General features: G+C 38.6%; 2 protein-coding genes across 4 annotated transcripts in view; one reads left to right on the top strand and one right to left on the bottom strand.

The window, feature by feature from the left end:
* Nucleotides 1–16,652, top strand: part of LOC121628724 (NACHT, LRR and PYD domains-containing protein 12-like) — a 2,607,341-nt gene that overhangs the window by 138,541 nt on the left and 2,452,148 nt on the right. The window lies entirely within an intron of this gene.
* Nucleotides 1,171–15,597, bottom strand: LOC121628759 (apoptosis regulator Bcl-2-like). Its single transcript, XM_041968081.1, has 2 exons — nucleotides 14,308–15,597; nucleotides 1,171–1,795 (listed from the first exon to the last, which is right to left on the bottom strand). Exons 1-2 carry the CDS (start codon nucleotides 14,845–14,847, stop codon nucleotides 1,670–1,672), a joined length of 666 nt encoding a protein of 221 aa, XP_041824015.1. The 5' UTR covers nucleotides 14,848–15,597; the 3' UTR covers nucleotides 1,171–1,669.

Raw genomic sequence — 16,652 nt, 5'->3', positions numbered from 1 at the left:
GCCGTGGAAAACAAAAGTCGGAGTGGATAAAGATCTGGTATTGTTTTTTAACCAGTTTCTTTGGCATTTATGGATTATGGTCCCCCATCCTGTAAGTCATACGATCAATTGTTGTTGGCCATACAAGCTATAGATCATTTTCAACTATTAGACTAACATGTAGTCGTCTCAGCATTGTTATATTTTGGAAGAACTAAGAGCTCAGCAGGCCAAAACCTCCCTGAAGGTATGAAACTGCTCCAAGAAGATATAAACAAAATCAGTGAACTTGGTAATATACAAGAGTAACAGAGAAGTTTTCATGGATTCTATACTGTTGTGATTATTCTTTCATTCTCTCTCATGTGACCAGCGTTTTATAATCTGGCAGTATTCCACTTTAAACACATAATGTCACTGATAAGTACGAGCTTACTATCAAAAATAGACAACTATCGAAGTGGAATTGAACTATTAGGTTGTGTTTGCTTTTAGGTAAAACTATTTCTTGAATTTAGGGATTTTTTTTTTCTAAATGTAATTTCCAGCAGTGTTTCCTAATATTTTTTGCACTTCAAGCTTAACAGGTAAAATAATGGAGTTGTATTTCAAATTTAAGTCTTAAAAGAAGAAAAGAAAGTATGGAGAATGTCATAATTTTCATTGATTCTTGATCTTCTGATGCCTTTTAAGCAATGAAAATAACCAACAACTCATCAACCTTCATTCAACAGTTCCATTTGCATGTCTGTAAAAACAAAAATCTGGGCAATTCTTCATAAATGACAGTAAAGTAACATCAGTAATACCTAGTCTGATTATTGGTGTGGCTCAAAGGGTAGAGTGGTCATCTTGTAGCCTGAGGGTTGCCGGTTTGATCCTCGGCCTGTCAAGCTCATGTCAAGGTGTCCATGAGCAAGACACCGAACCCCAAACTGCTCCTGATGCGTCGTGGTTGCCTTGCATGGCAGCTTCTGCCATCAGTGTGTGAGTGGGTGAATGTGATTTATATTGTAAAGCACTTTGCCTGAATGAGGAATTTTAACCTGTGGTCACATGACTTTTTCATCTCACCTTGTACAATGACATCTGAAATGATAAACTTAAACTAATTCTGTACAGGTGAGTATCCTGTCAATCACCAGTAGTAGTAGGCAGCAGTTCAATCACTTGACACTTTTGGCAGTTATTTTTTTTTATTTATTTTATTTTTTAGATTGACTACACAGTTAATCATATAAAAAGAAAACTGGTCACTACTCAATGTCCCATCGTCAATGAGCTACTAATGATTAACTGAATTCTTAAATCTTGGTCCTTAAACCAAACCATCTCTTCAAACTTTTCTTTCTTGAATGGAAGAAACAACTTGTTCAACATCCAACTTTCTTCAGTCCTGTAAACAGGTCCAGCATGACTCAGCCAAACTGGTTCCCATCAGCATATCATCATTGTTCACTTAAACTATGCTTAATCAGGCAAAAAAGCAGATGTAGATATAAATGAAAGTAGCAAACTAAATGAACATTTGGGTATGCTGAAGTCTTCAAAGGTTAAAAATAAAAATCCTTCCCAGTGTGTCAGCAGACTCTGTGTAAAAGCTGATGGCAGCAGCATGGTAGACTGCCAGGCTGCTGACAGGACGGGATCTTATCCTGGTCCAGGTCAGATCAGCCTTGACCTGCAGGTTTTATCTCTGGGTGAAGAGGGCTCCCAGTGTTATCCCAGCTGCTCCCAGCACGACCAACCCAAACACTGTCCTCATGGACCAGAAACTGACAGGGGGTCTGGACTCATACAGCTCTACAAAGGCATCCTGGGAAATGAAAGCAACAGGAAACAGATGTAATTATTTCCTTGTTTACCTTAAAACAAACTCTGCTTTGTCAATAACACTCACTCATGTGTGTGAACACAGAGTTCAAATACATGAAGTGCTTGTCATGTGATATTTGTCTGTAGAGATGAGACATTCTGGCTTCTTTTCACAGCAGCACCAGCGTCCACTGACAATGTGCCTCCTCAGAGACTCTGTTTGGACCCTTTATGTTTTAATTTGTTGTGTTTGTGCACTTGGTGGCAGCAGAGTAAACACAACACACACCTGTATGAAGTCCAGCAGGTCCTGATGAGCTGGATACTTGTGTCCAGAAACCCTCTGGGTTCTGCTTCTCAAATGGGTTTTAGTAAAGAGACCTCAGGCAGCATGTGGAGGATATAGAGGTGTGTGTGAAGTGCTTAGCTGAGATCATCCACAATTTTTGTGTTCGGTTACATGACCAAGAGTTGCTGTTTGAATACACACAAATACAAATACGTGTGTGTGTGCTTTAGTTTAGTTATTTTATTGTTTTTTGTTTTGAAGTGTTGGTTTATTTCCTTGAACACTTTTGTGTCTGTGCCTGTGAGGACCATTTTATCTTTTAGACCTTGTGAAGACTTATTATTTTTGAGACTATTTTTTAAATAACCCACTTAAAGGTTCAGACCTGGTATGAGTTCAGCTTGGAAACTAGAAGTGGGTTTAGGTTCAGGGTTGTGATCATCTAGCATGTCAGAGGTAGTCCTCACAAAGACAGAAGTTAAAGCCATGTGTGTGATGAGTGACTGTAATATGATGATTAGGGGGGATCCCTTCTTTAAAGCTCTTCACGCTTGGCCGATGCAGAGGCTCACGTGTTCAGTTACACTCATCCAACAACACCACAAGCAGAAACCAGGACTCCTGCAGCACCTCATCCAAATGCAAAACATCTATTAGCTCAGAAACATGAAGTCAAAGCCAAAAACCAGGGAGCAACCAGTCTGAAACAAATCTAAAACTGGTCCAAAACTAGTCTAACCAGTCTGAAACTAGTCTAAACCCTAGTTTAAAACCAGTCTGAAACTAGTTTAAACCTTAGTCTAAAACTAGTCTAAAACCAGTCTGAAACTAGTCTAAACACTATAAAACCAACTGAAACTAGTCTAAACCCTAGTTTAAAACTAGTCTAAAACCAGTGTGAAACTAGTCTAAACCCTAGTCTAAAACTAGTCTAAAACCAGTCTGAAACTAGTCTAAACCCTAGTCTAAAACTATTCTAAAACCAGTCTGAAACTAGTCTAAACAATATAAAACCAACTTGAAACAAGCCTAAACCCTAGTCTAAAACTAGTCTAAAACCAGTCTGAAACTAGTCTAAACGTTATTAAACCAACTAAAAAAAAGTCTAAACCCTAGTCTAAAACTGTCTAAAACCAGTCTGAAACTAGTCTAAACGTTATAAAACCAACTTGAAACAAGTCTAGACCCTAGTCTAAAACTAGTCTAAATCCAGTCTGAAACTAGTCTACACTATAAAACCAACTTGAAACTAATCTAAACCCTAGTCTAAAACTAGTCTAAAACCAGTCTGAAACTAGTCTACATTTTAAAAACAAGTTGAAACTAGTCCAAACCCTAGTCTAAAACTAGTCTAAAACCAGTCTGAAACTAGTCAAAACGTTATAAAACCAACTTGAAACAAGTCTAAACCCTAGTCTAAAACTAGTCTAAAACCAGTCTGAAACTTGTTTAAACGTTATAAAACCAACTTGAAACAAGTCTAAACCCTAGTCTAAAACTAGTCTAAAACCAGTGTGAAACTAGTCTAAACATTATAAAACCAACTTGAAACAAGTCTAAACCCCAGTCTAAATCCAGCCTGAAACTTGTCTAAACCCTAGTCTAAAACTAGTCTAAATCCAGTCTGAAACTTGTCTAAACCCTAGTCTAAAACTAGTTTAAAACCAGTCTAAAACTAGTCTAAACCCTAGTCTGAAACTAGTCTAAAACCAGTCTGAAACTTGTCTAAACCTTAGTCTAAAACTAGTCTAAAACCAGTCTGAAACTAGTCTAAACACTATAAAACCAATTGAAACAAGTCTAAACCCTAGTTTAAAACTAGTCTAAAACCAATGTGAAACTAGTCTAAACCCTAGTCTAAAACTAGTCTAAAACCAGTCTGAAACTAGTCAAAACGTTATAAAACCAACTTGAAACAAATCTAAACCCTAGTCTAAAACTAGTCTAAAACCAGTCTGAAACTTGTCTAAACATTATAAAACCAACTTGAAACAAGTCTAAACCCCAGTCTAAAACTAGTCTAAATCCAGCCTGAAACTTGTCTAAACCCTAGTCTAAAACTAGTCTAAAACCAGTCTGAAACTTGTCTAAACCCTAGTCTAAAACTAGTCTAAATCCAGTCTGAAACTTGTCTAAACCCTAGTCTAAAACTAGTTTAAAACCAGTCTAAAACTAGTCTAAACCCTAGTCTGAAACTAGTCTAAAACCAGTCTGAAACTTGTCTAAACCCTAGTCTAAAACTAGTCTAAAACCAGTCTGAAACTAGTCTAAACGTTATAAAACCAACCTGAAACAAGTCTAAACCTTAGTCTAAAACTAGTCTAAATCCAGTCTGAAACTTGTCTAAACCCTAGTCTAAAACTAGTCTGAAACCAGTCTGAAACTAGTATAAACCCCAGTTTAAAACTAGTCTAAAACCAGTCTGAAACTAGTCTAAACGTTATAAAACCAACCTGAAACAAGTCTAAACCCTAGTCTAAAACTAATCTAAAACCAGTGTGAAACTAGTCTAAACGTTATAAAACCAACTTGAAACAAGTCTAAACCCCAGTCTAAAACTAGTCTAAATCCAGTCTGAAACTTGTCTAAACCCTAGTCTAAAACTAGTCTGAAACCAGTCTGAAACTAGTCTAAACCCCAGTTTAAAACTAGTCTAAAACCAGTCTGAAACTAGTCTAAACGTTATAAAACCAACCTGAAACAAGTCTAAACCCTAGTCTAAAACTAATCTAAAACCAGTGTGAAACTAGTCTAAACGTTATAAAACCAACTTGAAACAAGTTTAAACCCCAGTCTAAAACTAGTCTAAATCCAGTCTGAAACTTGTCTAAACCCTAGTCTAAAACTAGTTTAAAACCAGTCTGAAACTAGTCTAAAACTAGTCTAAAACCAGTCTGAAACTTGTCTAAACCCAGTCTAAAACTAGTCTAAAACCAGTCTGAAACTAGTCTAAACGTTATAAGACCAACCTGAAACAAGTCTAAACCTTAGTCTAAAACTAGTCTAAAACCAGTCTGAAACTAGTCTAAACGTTATAAAACCAAGTTGAAACAAGTCTAAACCCCAGTCTAAAACTAGTCTAAATCCAGTCTGAAACTTGTCTAAACCCTAGTCTAAAACTAGTCTATAACCAGTCTGAAACTAGTCTAAACCCCAGTTTAAAACTAGTCTAAATCCAGTCTGAAACTTGTCTAAACCCTAGTCTAAAACTAGTCTAAAATCAGTCTGAAACTAGTCTTTACACTATAAAACCAACTTGAAACTAGTCTCAAACCTAGTCCAAAACTAGTCTAACCAGTGTGAAACAAGTCTAAACAATATAAAATCAACTTGAAACTAGTCTAAAAACTAGACAAAAAATAGTCTAAAACCAGTCTGAAAATGGTCTAAAACCAGTCCAAAACTAGTGTAAAACCAGCCTGAAACTGGTCTAAACACTAGTTAAAAACCAGTCTTAAATTAGTATAAAACTAGTCCAACACACACACAAAAAAAAAACTTTTAAACCAGTCTAAAACAACTCTAATAGTGTTTTTTTCTAATGGTGATACTGACATAAACATATTGCTTTCTGTAGGATCGAAGGAGCCTTAAGGACTTTATTGTATGCCATGCCCATTCTTACTGGTCCAGTCCCAGATCAGAATCCCAGCAAGACCAACAAATGTGAACCTCAATTACCCATAATAGGGTGGTAAAAAGGGCCAGAACGCAGCCAACACATAACCAGAAGAAGATAGACTGAGATTAGGAAAGAGTTTACTATCAGTTTGAGTCACACTTCTCTGAAATAATGATTCATTTGTAGGGAACATGTGGGTGTTTTGTTTTGTTGTTTGTTTTTGTATCATTTGTGACACCAGAGGCTTGTATTAGGAATCTGGATTTTCTCTGATCGAGTTAACTTCAGGGTTAACCCCAGGGTTTCTGTCCTACAACGCAGGTTCACTTCTTTCCAGGGTAAGTCAACATGGTAACTTAAGATGAACAGCGAACCTGCTCCGGAGCAGGTTACGTTTTGAATAAGAGTATAAAAGCACCACCTCCTGACCAATCACAAATCGTGAGAGAAGCTCTTAGGAAAGTAAGAGTTTTTAGAGATAGATGCATCCTTTTGGTGTTAGGATGACATCCCATAGGAAAGATAAGTATTTCCATTGGAAGGACTGCACTACATTTGTCAACTAATGTGCTGCAAACAATGTCAAATAAATTGTGATGATTTCATCCATATTACAGAGACAGTGTGAAGAAATAAAGCCTTGTCACTGACCACTTTAAAGAATATTTTGTCTTGTTTCCAAGCCCGTTTAGCTCCATTAGGGGTGCATCTAAATAATGAGGTTAATAATAATGCTCACACAGGGCAGAGCTGCAAAACCTTGAATTTATTCAACGCACAGCTACTAGTGCCATCATGGTGAGGAATTAACATTCCAACAAAACGTGCTCACATGGGGTGCTGAGCCTCTGAACAACTGAATGAAAAATATAAAGGAAAGGAAGAAACTGAGGAAGCTCTGCCTAAAACATCTGTGCCATAATAAAGTGAAATAGAGTGATCAGAGTGCTGTTCGTTTATATTGTCCCATGACTTAATATTGTATGTTATGACTATATGAAGCATGAGCTCCTGGCTGCTAATGCTCTAAAAGTGTTGCTTTTGGCCTGGACTATGTGTCTAATTCTTCATGTTTTTGAGGAATTGTCCACTCCTCCATGGTGAACTAGCTGCTCTGCAGGGCTTCTCCATATTTGCGATTGGTCAGACCCTGCAAACACCACCTCTTTTATGTGAGAGTGCACTGATCAAGATGGAAAACCCTGAGTTGAATTACCAAGTTATTAACCAGCTTCGTAGTACTGCTTACCAGGATTGCGAATGTCTGGTTAAGGCAACCCAGGTAACTTCAGCTTCATAGTACAAGTAGAAAAAAGTTCAGTAAATGAATTCCAGACTGTTTGGTCTGAAACAATCGTCAAACTAAAGCAAACTTTAGAGTCAGTCAGTATCACCACACAGAACACGGAGCTCTGTCTCTGTCTGAACATCTTGATGGAAAGTTTTGATGTATAATTCTGAGAAAGCAGCTTGGCTCACCACTGCCTGTGTTCTTAGAGCTAACAACACACACATATGCACACACAAACACGCACAGCTTCACCTGCTGCAGAGTTGATGTTTTGCTTCGCACTCAGAATCCCCTGAAGAGTCAAACCACCCAGTACAAGACTCCATTTGAAAGTTAACTAAAAACACACAAACACACTTCAGGTCAGCTCTGTGTTTGTGTGTTTTCAGCTGATGTCGTGAGTCTTGTTATTCAAGTTGAACTGACTTCTGCAGAAACAGTCTGTTAGTTCATCTAAAGCCTGAGGCGGAAACTCAACCACATCGATTACCTGGAAAGATATTTCTGTGTAATACCACACACACATGCACAAAACTGACACACACGTTATCAGGCAACAGATAAAACTGAAGGAAACCACAGCGGCAGGAGAAAATATAAATAGAAAGTAAAAGCTCCTCTCTGCTGCGTTCAGGGCTCCCTCTCTTATGCTCTAAACAAAACTCTTTTAACAGTTAGCCAATCAAAATTCAGCATATAGGAAATCAGAATAAATAAAAAATAAAAATAATAGAGTATATAATCAATGACTGAATGATTTTGATGTGTTTTGTTTTTTGCTGTTTTCTTAAAAACTGAAAATCAGCAATTATATGTAAAAAAATAGTTCTAGAAAGCAGTGGCTGCTGGCAGAAATGACCTCCTGTAGCTTTCTGTGTTACGTGAAGAAGCCTCTGACCGAACACATTCTGTTTCCCCACTGTGTTGTGTAGAAGATGTGAAGAATTATCCATTATTTCTTCTTTGGACAGTCAGCTCCAGTGGTGATTGCTTCTGTACCATCCCACAAACTACTTTACTAGTTCCCTGTATTCAGCCTCTTGTCCATCACTGATACACTCCACAGTAGCAGAGCCATCAGAGTATTTCTGCAGATGACAGGTCAAAATGACGTATACAATGATGAAGAAAAACAGTGAGAGGACAGTCTCCTGTGGAGCTGACTACCTTCTCAGTCTCACAAACTGGTAAATCCAGGCGGTTGCGGAGGTATCCAGCTGAATATGCTCAATATTGTTCTGAAATGAACCAGCTCAGTGGCTCTGTCCAGACTTCCATCGGTGATCCTCTTCTAACCTGAAGCCTGTGATCTTTGCCATTCCTGACCCACATCCCTCACATTGTTCTGCTGCTTTCTAACTTTTTTTATTATCTCCTTGCACTTCTTAATCTTTAAGTTGTTATGTTGTCACTCTGTCTTCCTCCCTAAAGGCTTTCTTTTTATGTTTAGTACCTGGTTCAGGTCACTGCTGATGCAGGGTTTGTTATTGGGGAAGCATCTCACTGCTCTTGTTGGGACGATGTTGTCCACACAGAAATAATGGCATTTTTTCATGTGGTTCACAGAAAAGATTTCAATCTGTGGCCTCAAAGCACCTCAGAGCATTTTCAGCTTAATTAGACAGGTTTTAATATTCTGGTTGCTGCTGAACGATGGGTTTATAGGTAGGAGAAGATCCAGATTATGGTCTGATCCTCTTAAAGAAGGCAGGGCAGAGAAGCTGGATGCATTTTTAACATTTGCATAAAATAAGTCCAGCATCTTATTGTCTGTTGGAGCAGCTGACAAACTGTTTTAACGTTGACAGTGTTGCAGAGAGGGAGGCGTTGTTGTAGTCTCCAGATTGCCATGAATGTGTTAGGATGTTGTGTCTGTAGCATCCATAGCGGTACCAGCTAAAATATCAACTGTTACCAGACTAATACATATAAACTCTGGGTAAATCATATGGATACAAACAGCTAACAGTTTGGTGTCCCAGGTGCAGATCCTCCATTGTAGAGTGAAATCTTGTCCAGGTTGATGACAAGCACTGCAATACCGCCTCCTTTACTTTTTCTATTTACTTTGTTGTTTCATTCTGCTTTTACTGTTTTACAGTGCAGAGACACAGGGGATGTTCCTGTAGCCATGTCTCTATGAAAAACATTCAACTGCATTCTCTGCATTCCCTCTTTGTCCTTTTTAATGGAAATATATCATTTTAAAACAGCTTTTGGTGACATCTGTATAGTTGCAACACTGATAGGCTGTAGCAACAAGTGTTGTGTCAGTTTCTGTATTCATGTCTATTTGGTTGACCTGAAGCAAAAACTTAATCTGTCATTGAACTTTAGATTATTCTACTGCACAATTGTTGGTGTGAATGTAAAATTACAGTCCCAGACTAATGATGAATTAATGAAGTCATCAATTAAAAAAGGTTTATAAATATTTAGCTGTTTGTTTCATCAGATTATCTGTTAGTCATCAAGCTTAAATTTATAAAACAGTGAAGAACAAATTAACTGTCAACAGTGAACATTCAAGCAGGAATTTCCATCGAGGACAAAACGTCACCCACATAAAATCTTTTACATGATCTGAATCATAAGATTTTGAACTTTGTAAGGATGAGCTGAATGCACACCCACGTACACAGAGGAGTTGTGTACACAGCAAAGTTGTGTAGGAAAGTGGAAGGCTCATATGCAGGTCATCAGAGTGGATTTTTCCAGTGGATATTTGGTAGTTTATCTTTAGCATTTGTTTTTACTGGTGTTTGGAGTAAAGCTGCTGATTTTCAAGTGTTTTCCATTGGAAATTCAGATCGTTTTCAGTTCTAAGCTTTTCGTTCAGCTTTTATGCTCCTCACATCTGGAACAAACTCCCAGAAAACTGCAAGTCTGCTGAAACTCAGCAGTTTTACATCAAAGTTAAAACTTTTCTATTTGCTGCCTATTTTCAAAACAACTGTTAATACCCCACACTGGAACTTTATTTCTTGCATTTTATCTAGTTTATTTGAGCTTTTTTTCTTTCTGCTTTTATTTATTTATTTTTTAATGTTTGTTTTAAATGCACTTGTTATTAATTCCTGCACACCACTGTAATGCTTTTAATGTTTTATGTAAAGCACTTTGAATAGTCTTGTACATGAAATGTGCTATACAAATAAACTTGACTTGCCTTGTCTAAGAGATCTTTGGACTCAGTTAATTTGCAGTTATTCAAGTTCAAGCGGACACCAACAAAAATCTGTTTTCTGTACATAAGCAGCTGACTGATGAGAGTCCTTTTTTGACTTTTGAGCCTTCAGATTTTTTTTTATATATACATTCTGCTCTGTATAATAATAATGAATAAAGTGATCCATATACCATTTCTTTGATTAATTAATTCTTGTTGTAGTTTGCTAAGAGGACATGTGAGGTCAAAAGTGAATCCTCTCTACAGCAGACCACAAACACAAAAGAAATGGTGAAATCTGTAGTCTGCACACACACACACACACACACACACACACACACACACACACACACACACACACGCACGCACACACACTCAGAGTCTGCAGAGTTTTAGGGATTTTCTGCACTTTGCATATTATTTGCATTCAAACCAAAATACTGTCCTATCTGTCTGCAGAGTATTTTCAGCCTGCAGCTCAGCGTATCTGATCGAGAGGCTGTCTGAGTGTGTGTGTGTGTGTATGTGTGTGTGTGGGAACATCTTCCATCTTTGTGAGGACCTTGGCAGTGAACATACTGTGTTTGGTCTTCACTTTGTGACCTGGTTTCAGGAACCAGGTTAGAACCAGGTTCAAGATGATAGTCCTCACAACAGCAAAAAGATGCTCTGTGATAAAGCTGATAGTTATTGATAACATTTAATTTATTTCTGCTTATTTGTTAGAGTATGATAATCATTCACTTTGCAAATGTACCTTTAATCTCTACATGAAACATAAGGAAAATATTCAAAAACCTTTAGTTACTGAACTACAGCTGATGCGCCCTGGGACAGTTCGAGGATCTCTGGAGTTTCTCAAAGGACCACAGAAGCCCTGACAAGAACTTCATGGAGGAAACCATTAATTCAAAGAGCCTCGTCAGAGCACATGAGCCTAGAACCATGAAAACTGCTTTTCAAGGATTGGTGGAACTCAGTCAAAGACCTTTCAAACACAAATGTACTAAGATTATTTCTGGGATTCCTGGATGATCTGACTCATAAAATCCACTCAGACAAAACTGTCCTGGAAAACCTTGAAATGCCACTGAAAGCCTGGGAGGATATATTTTAGATATTTCAGTAATCAGTGATTACTGAAACCACTTACTGATTGATGAACCACAGATTTATCTTTCTAGAACACTGGAGGCCAAACACTTCTTAAACAAATCAAAACTGAAATTCCTTCAAACATACCATCAAAACCTACACAGAACTTTCAACAATAAGCTGGAATTTTATTAAAACTAAAAGACCCTCTTGCAAAATTAGCAGAACCTATTTACACCCAAATAAACCGTTGTTGGATTATTTAAACTCTTTCAAGCACACCTGAAACCTCATTCAAGATATGTAAAAACACTTTAAAGGGGATAAATAATACTTTAAAGGACCCTTGAAAATATCAGAAACCTCCTCTGAAGATCCTGCAAACTTCAAACACTGGAACAAAACCTGATGCATTTTGATTTGTGTAATGATAGATGTAGAAAAAGACTGAGCATTAAATAATAACTGATGAAATAAGTAATGACATGAGAAAGCATAGAAGGAATAATAAAATATACATGACAGGGTAGAAGGAGAAAATAGAGAAAGGAAAAAACTGAGATAAAAGAGAGGGAAGAGACAGGATGAAGGTAAAAAGATGAAGAAGAAAATGAGAAAATAAATGGGATCCAGAACAAAACAACAAGTAAAAGGAGAAAAGGGAAAAGAACGGGAATCAGACCAGATAGGAAAAAAAGTGAAATAATGAAAAGAAAAGCAACCAATAAAAGACAAGGACACAAGGAAATAACTGAATGGAACCAAAAAAGAAGACAAATAACAAAATTATACAAGAAAACAATCAATGAGACAAAGACATAAAGAGGAAACATGAAAACAAATCTGGAAAAAAGATAAACAAGGAAAGCATAAGCACAAGGGAGAGGAAAGAAGCAGAATCAGGAAAGGAAGAGGACAAAAGAAAACAAGGGAAAGGCTTGGAGAATGAAAGAAGAAAAGGACGTGTAGTGTCTGATCATTAGCATTACATAGGCATTTTAAGCTAATCCAGATGTGTTAATTACATTTAGGTGTACTAATCAAATTCAGATGTTCCGGTCTGTTTCCTGTAAAGACCACATGAACTGTATCTATGGAGTATCATACATCCTTCATATTCAAGTCTTTACATATAGATGTAAGTGGAGGGAGTTCTTTGTCTCAGTTCCCTACGACTAGACAAGTGACCTGTGACCAGAGTGAGTAAGATTTTCCACAACTGGGTTAGGAGTCCTCACAGATTCTATTGATCCGTTTTAGACACCAGACTTTTTGAAATACACCTCTTTTATTAATCATCAAGCTGGTGTTTCTGAACTCTTTTTTTTCCTCCCAACCATCTTTCCACATCACATGCATGAGAGACACAACAAGGGGACAAGGAAACAATCGAGGAAGACAAGAAGACAAGGAGACAATGGAATCAGACAAGGAACCAGTGGAAGAAGAAAAGGAAACTGTGAAAGAACTAAAGGAAACAATAGAAGAAGAAAGGTAAACCATGTTAGGACACAAGAAAACAATTATGGCTGGTATCATCACTAATTTCCTGAATTAATTCAACAGTCTGATTTGATTAGATTAAATCCGATTTGATCCTATATTGATATTTATAACAACAATTTCTCTGAATATAAGATATTCTTAAATAATTACTGTTTACATGACCATCAAAATCAGATTTCTGGGCGTAATCAGATCATTGTAATAATCTGATATGATGCATCTACATGCATTTCTGAATTACTATATTTAACAGATCCTTGTCTATGTTCACCACTCAGTGTTTCTGTACTCTCAGTGAAAAAAGTTCAACTTTTTAAATGCTCTGATGAAACTGTTTCATTCACTAAAGCCTCTAAATATTCTCAAAGTTCAGATCTCAGCTAACGGGTTGATGTTAAAACCTACAAAGTATATTGGATCTATTTTAAGCTGTAATACAACTCTGAACTGACAACTGTGATGGTAGATTCAACTTGTTCAGATGTGCATGCTCCTGCGATAAGCGCGACGCTCTCACAGTAACACCAGAGCTCGTCACGGGAGTCATAGTGTTGCCATCTTTACCTCCCTGGGAGGGAGACGTAAGTGGTGACATCACTTCCTGTTACTTTAAAAATATTTGTGGTTTGTTGAACATGGCGTAACCCATGGTCTTAGCGTTAGCTGCGAGACATAGTAAGCTGCATAGCAGTTTACAGATGAATCCATGAATGAAAAAATCTGAATTGGTTAAAATGGTAAATGGACTTGTATTTATACAGTACTTTTCCACTCAGCTTGACCACTTAAAGCGTTTTACTCTGCATGTCACATTCACCCATACCCCCATAGACAAATCGGGAGGCAATGCAGGGTTCTGGTCTTGTCCAAGGACACTTAAGCTGGATTTATACTCGTGTGGCATCTGTGTCACCACCGTAGGTGCTGCGTAGCTCCGCGAAGGCCCGACGCGCATGTCTTCCAGACCTGACGCGAACCCCTGCTACGCAGACAGTTACGCGGAAGTACTCCCTTATGATTGGTCAATTTGGGATAATGAGTTTCCGGATTTCTGGATCTTCTCGCTGAATTTGTGTAGTAGCCATTTTTAAAAACAACACTGAATGGATGAAGCTGATGAGAGGCTGATTGAATTATTTCTTCATTTTCTTCCACAAGCTAATAAAGACACTGCATCATGTTGGACACCATTGTTGTTTTAAAATAGAAAATACCTACCAAACTGAGGTGAACCATCAAAAGAACTCCGACCGGATGAGTTTACCAGCAGATTCCACCCCTGCTGCCCCCTTCAGATTAAAAGGAGAAACTGCAACATGACACCAAACAATGGGTACCCCCTACGCTCGAGTGCGATAATGAATTCACTAAATTTGAATTGATTCAAATTTATTAAAATTTTTCAGCCCAGCTCTAGAAACAACGCTAAAAGGAAAAAAGGAAACTATGAACGGACACAAGGAAACAATGGGAGAAGAAAAGAAAACAAGGGAGTAATTAAAGGAGACAGTGAAACAGAAAGATACAAAGGATGCTCCTACCCATCCTCCGTTCTCTTCTATCCATCTTTGGAGTGGTGGTGAGTCCAAACTTTCCACCATCCAGTCAGCTATGTTGTCCAACTGACCCATTTCACCTGTCCCAGCCACCTCAGCGCTCAGAGCTCCGCCCAGGGCCATCATGGTCACAATGCGCCCCCAATTCACGCCATCCCTGAACAACTCATTCCTAATCACAGTCAGGCTGCGCCATGGCGCTTCATTGCTGCTGTCCATCCACCTTTGCAGAGCAGACACCTGGGCAGACAGGTCACCATGGTAACACTGCTCAAACTTGTCACTGGCACTTTGCAGCGCCACCTGCAGTTGGGACGGGACTCGCTGTAGATTGTCTGGAGCCGGGTCTTGGTTTGACCTCCATGCCGTCTCAGATCTCCGTGGGGACAGTGATGAGACATCAGTACGCCTCTGCTGACGGCTTGCCTGGCGTGATGATGGGAAATGCCAGGTCACATCTCTGCTAAGCAGTTTGTAGCGTAGGTAACTGTCCACAATGTCGCGGCTGCTGTAAGTGGCAGCCATCTCCCCCTGCAGGCCACAAGCTGATGTTACAGCATATGATTACGTCATCACGTGGACCAGATGATGTCACAAGCTCAGCTACTACAGATGGTTACTTTAATGTAGCTCAGTCATCTGGTGTTGATAATCTAGTCAAGCAGTCACCGGATGTGATGTCAGTGTTTGTTGGCTCTTCAAAGTGATCAAACGTCAAAGTTTAAAGCCGGTTCAAACGTTTTAAACTGGATGTCATCACCAGGTCCGGTCACAGTTCCAGTATCAGCTGCGGTCACAAGCCGCTAACGTTGGTCCTACCTCCTGCCATGGCTGATAAGAGCTGCGGATCAGTCACCCAGGCACACGCGCACAGATCCTGCCGACCAGTAATCGATAAGAGCGGTGACAGGCACCTAACAACCAGCTGAAGGATCAGAGAAGTTCGGCTCTCAGGCTGCACGTGCTACACACACGCGCACACAAGCTGTGGTAACGCCCCCTTTGGTGTGACCGCCGGGATTCCCCTCCAACGGTCCTGAAGATCAAGAGGATGAAGGCTCCTTCTGTCTGCTGTCCGATTCTGCGCGTGATCCTCCTCTATCTCTGTCAGTCACTTTCAGCGTGCGCGTGGGTGGCTGGACGATGTGTTCCTGCTGGGGTTTGTAACATCAGGAGGATGCGCGGTGGGAGCTGCAGAGGGGTCGTTCATCAGAAGAACGGGTTAATGACAGAATCAGAGTCCAGGTAGCAGAATGATGTCGTTATTACTGATGTGAAGACAGAAATATTGTAGAAGTTCTGGTATTACCCACAGAACGCACGACATCCATCCCCGTGTGTAGTTGTGTGTTTGCTGCCATCTGCAGGGTTTGATACTCACTCACGCGCTTCATGTTATTTTGATCAGCAGCGGATCGAGAAAACTTTTAATGGGATGTCCCATCAATATCACTAACTGCAGTACAGCACGACCTTTGTAAACCTAGGTTTGAATGAATGTGTGAAATTCAGGGTTTCATAGAAATCCTTATACAACAGCTTTGAGCTCTTTCCAATGTCAAAAACAAAACTGCTTACAGATTTGAACTGATTTTTTAAAAAAGAGCTAATTGGTATTACAAATACAAAAAAGTCCTTAATCTCACAGAGGAAAGAAATAAACAGCAGGTGCAGTTGGTTTTGTAAATGGTAAATGGTTGAATGAGAAACGCAGAGATACCCAACAAACCATCAAATCCTGTCTGCCCCATATTTAATGTTGGCTGTAATGAACAAGTACATCTGTAACCTTTGCTGTGGCTTTATGTTTTATAGAAAACAGAAATTTAGATTTCATCACAGTCTTCATATCAATGCAATTTCACTTCATCAAATGCTTAAAAACAAAATATAAACAACAAAAACATGAAAGGGTACATTTAAAATAATACAATGAAAAAATAATTATAATTTTATTATAATGATTATGTAATTATTTGCAAATAATAATATACATAGTTACTAAAGCAAGAAAATTACTATTGATTTTGAATGAACTTTATTTACAAAACAAAAACCACAAAACAGCAGCAGCAAGGTAAAGCTCATCATGCTAGTGAATCCTCTTTGTATGTACGGATGCTTCATGATCTCTTGTGGGTGGTGCAGGTGTAGAAATGAGGACAGTGGCTGATGGATTGGCTATCACTCATCTGCTGATGAAACCTGAAACCAGCTATATGTTTTCGAGGCCACAATGAGCCCAGACAAACAAAGAGAAGACAAGAACAAAAAGAAAACAGTGAGTGACAGAAAAACATAGTCTTTAGATAAAAAAAAAGCTGTTCTTA

This window comes from Melanotaenia boesemani, chromosome 18 (genome assembly GCF_017639745.1).
Source record: "Melanotaenia boesemani isolate fMelBoe1 chromosome 18, fMelBoe1.pri, whole genome shotgun sequence".
NCBI lineage: Eukaryota > Metazoa > Chordata > Actinopteri > Atheriniformes > Melanotaeniidae > Melanotaenia > Melanotaenia boesemani.
Note: the sequence above shows the minus strand (reverse complement) of the source record. Positions and strands in the feature narration are given on the sequence as shown.

Bases quoted from the DNA above. Each gene is read 5' to 3' on its own strand.
- LOC121628759 (XM_041968081.1), bottom strand. From the start codon at position 14,847: ATGGCTGCCACTTACAGCAGCCGCGACATTGTGGACAGTTACCTACGC. The intron at 1,796-14,307 runs GTAGGAGCATCC...TTCATTTCCCAG, and splicing joins TAGAAGAGAACGGAGGATGG to GATGCCTTTGTAGAGCTGTA.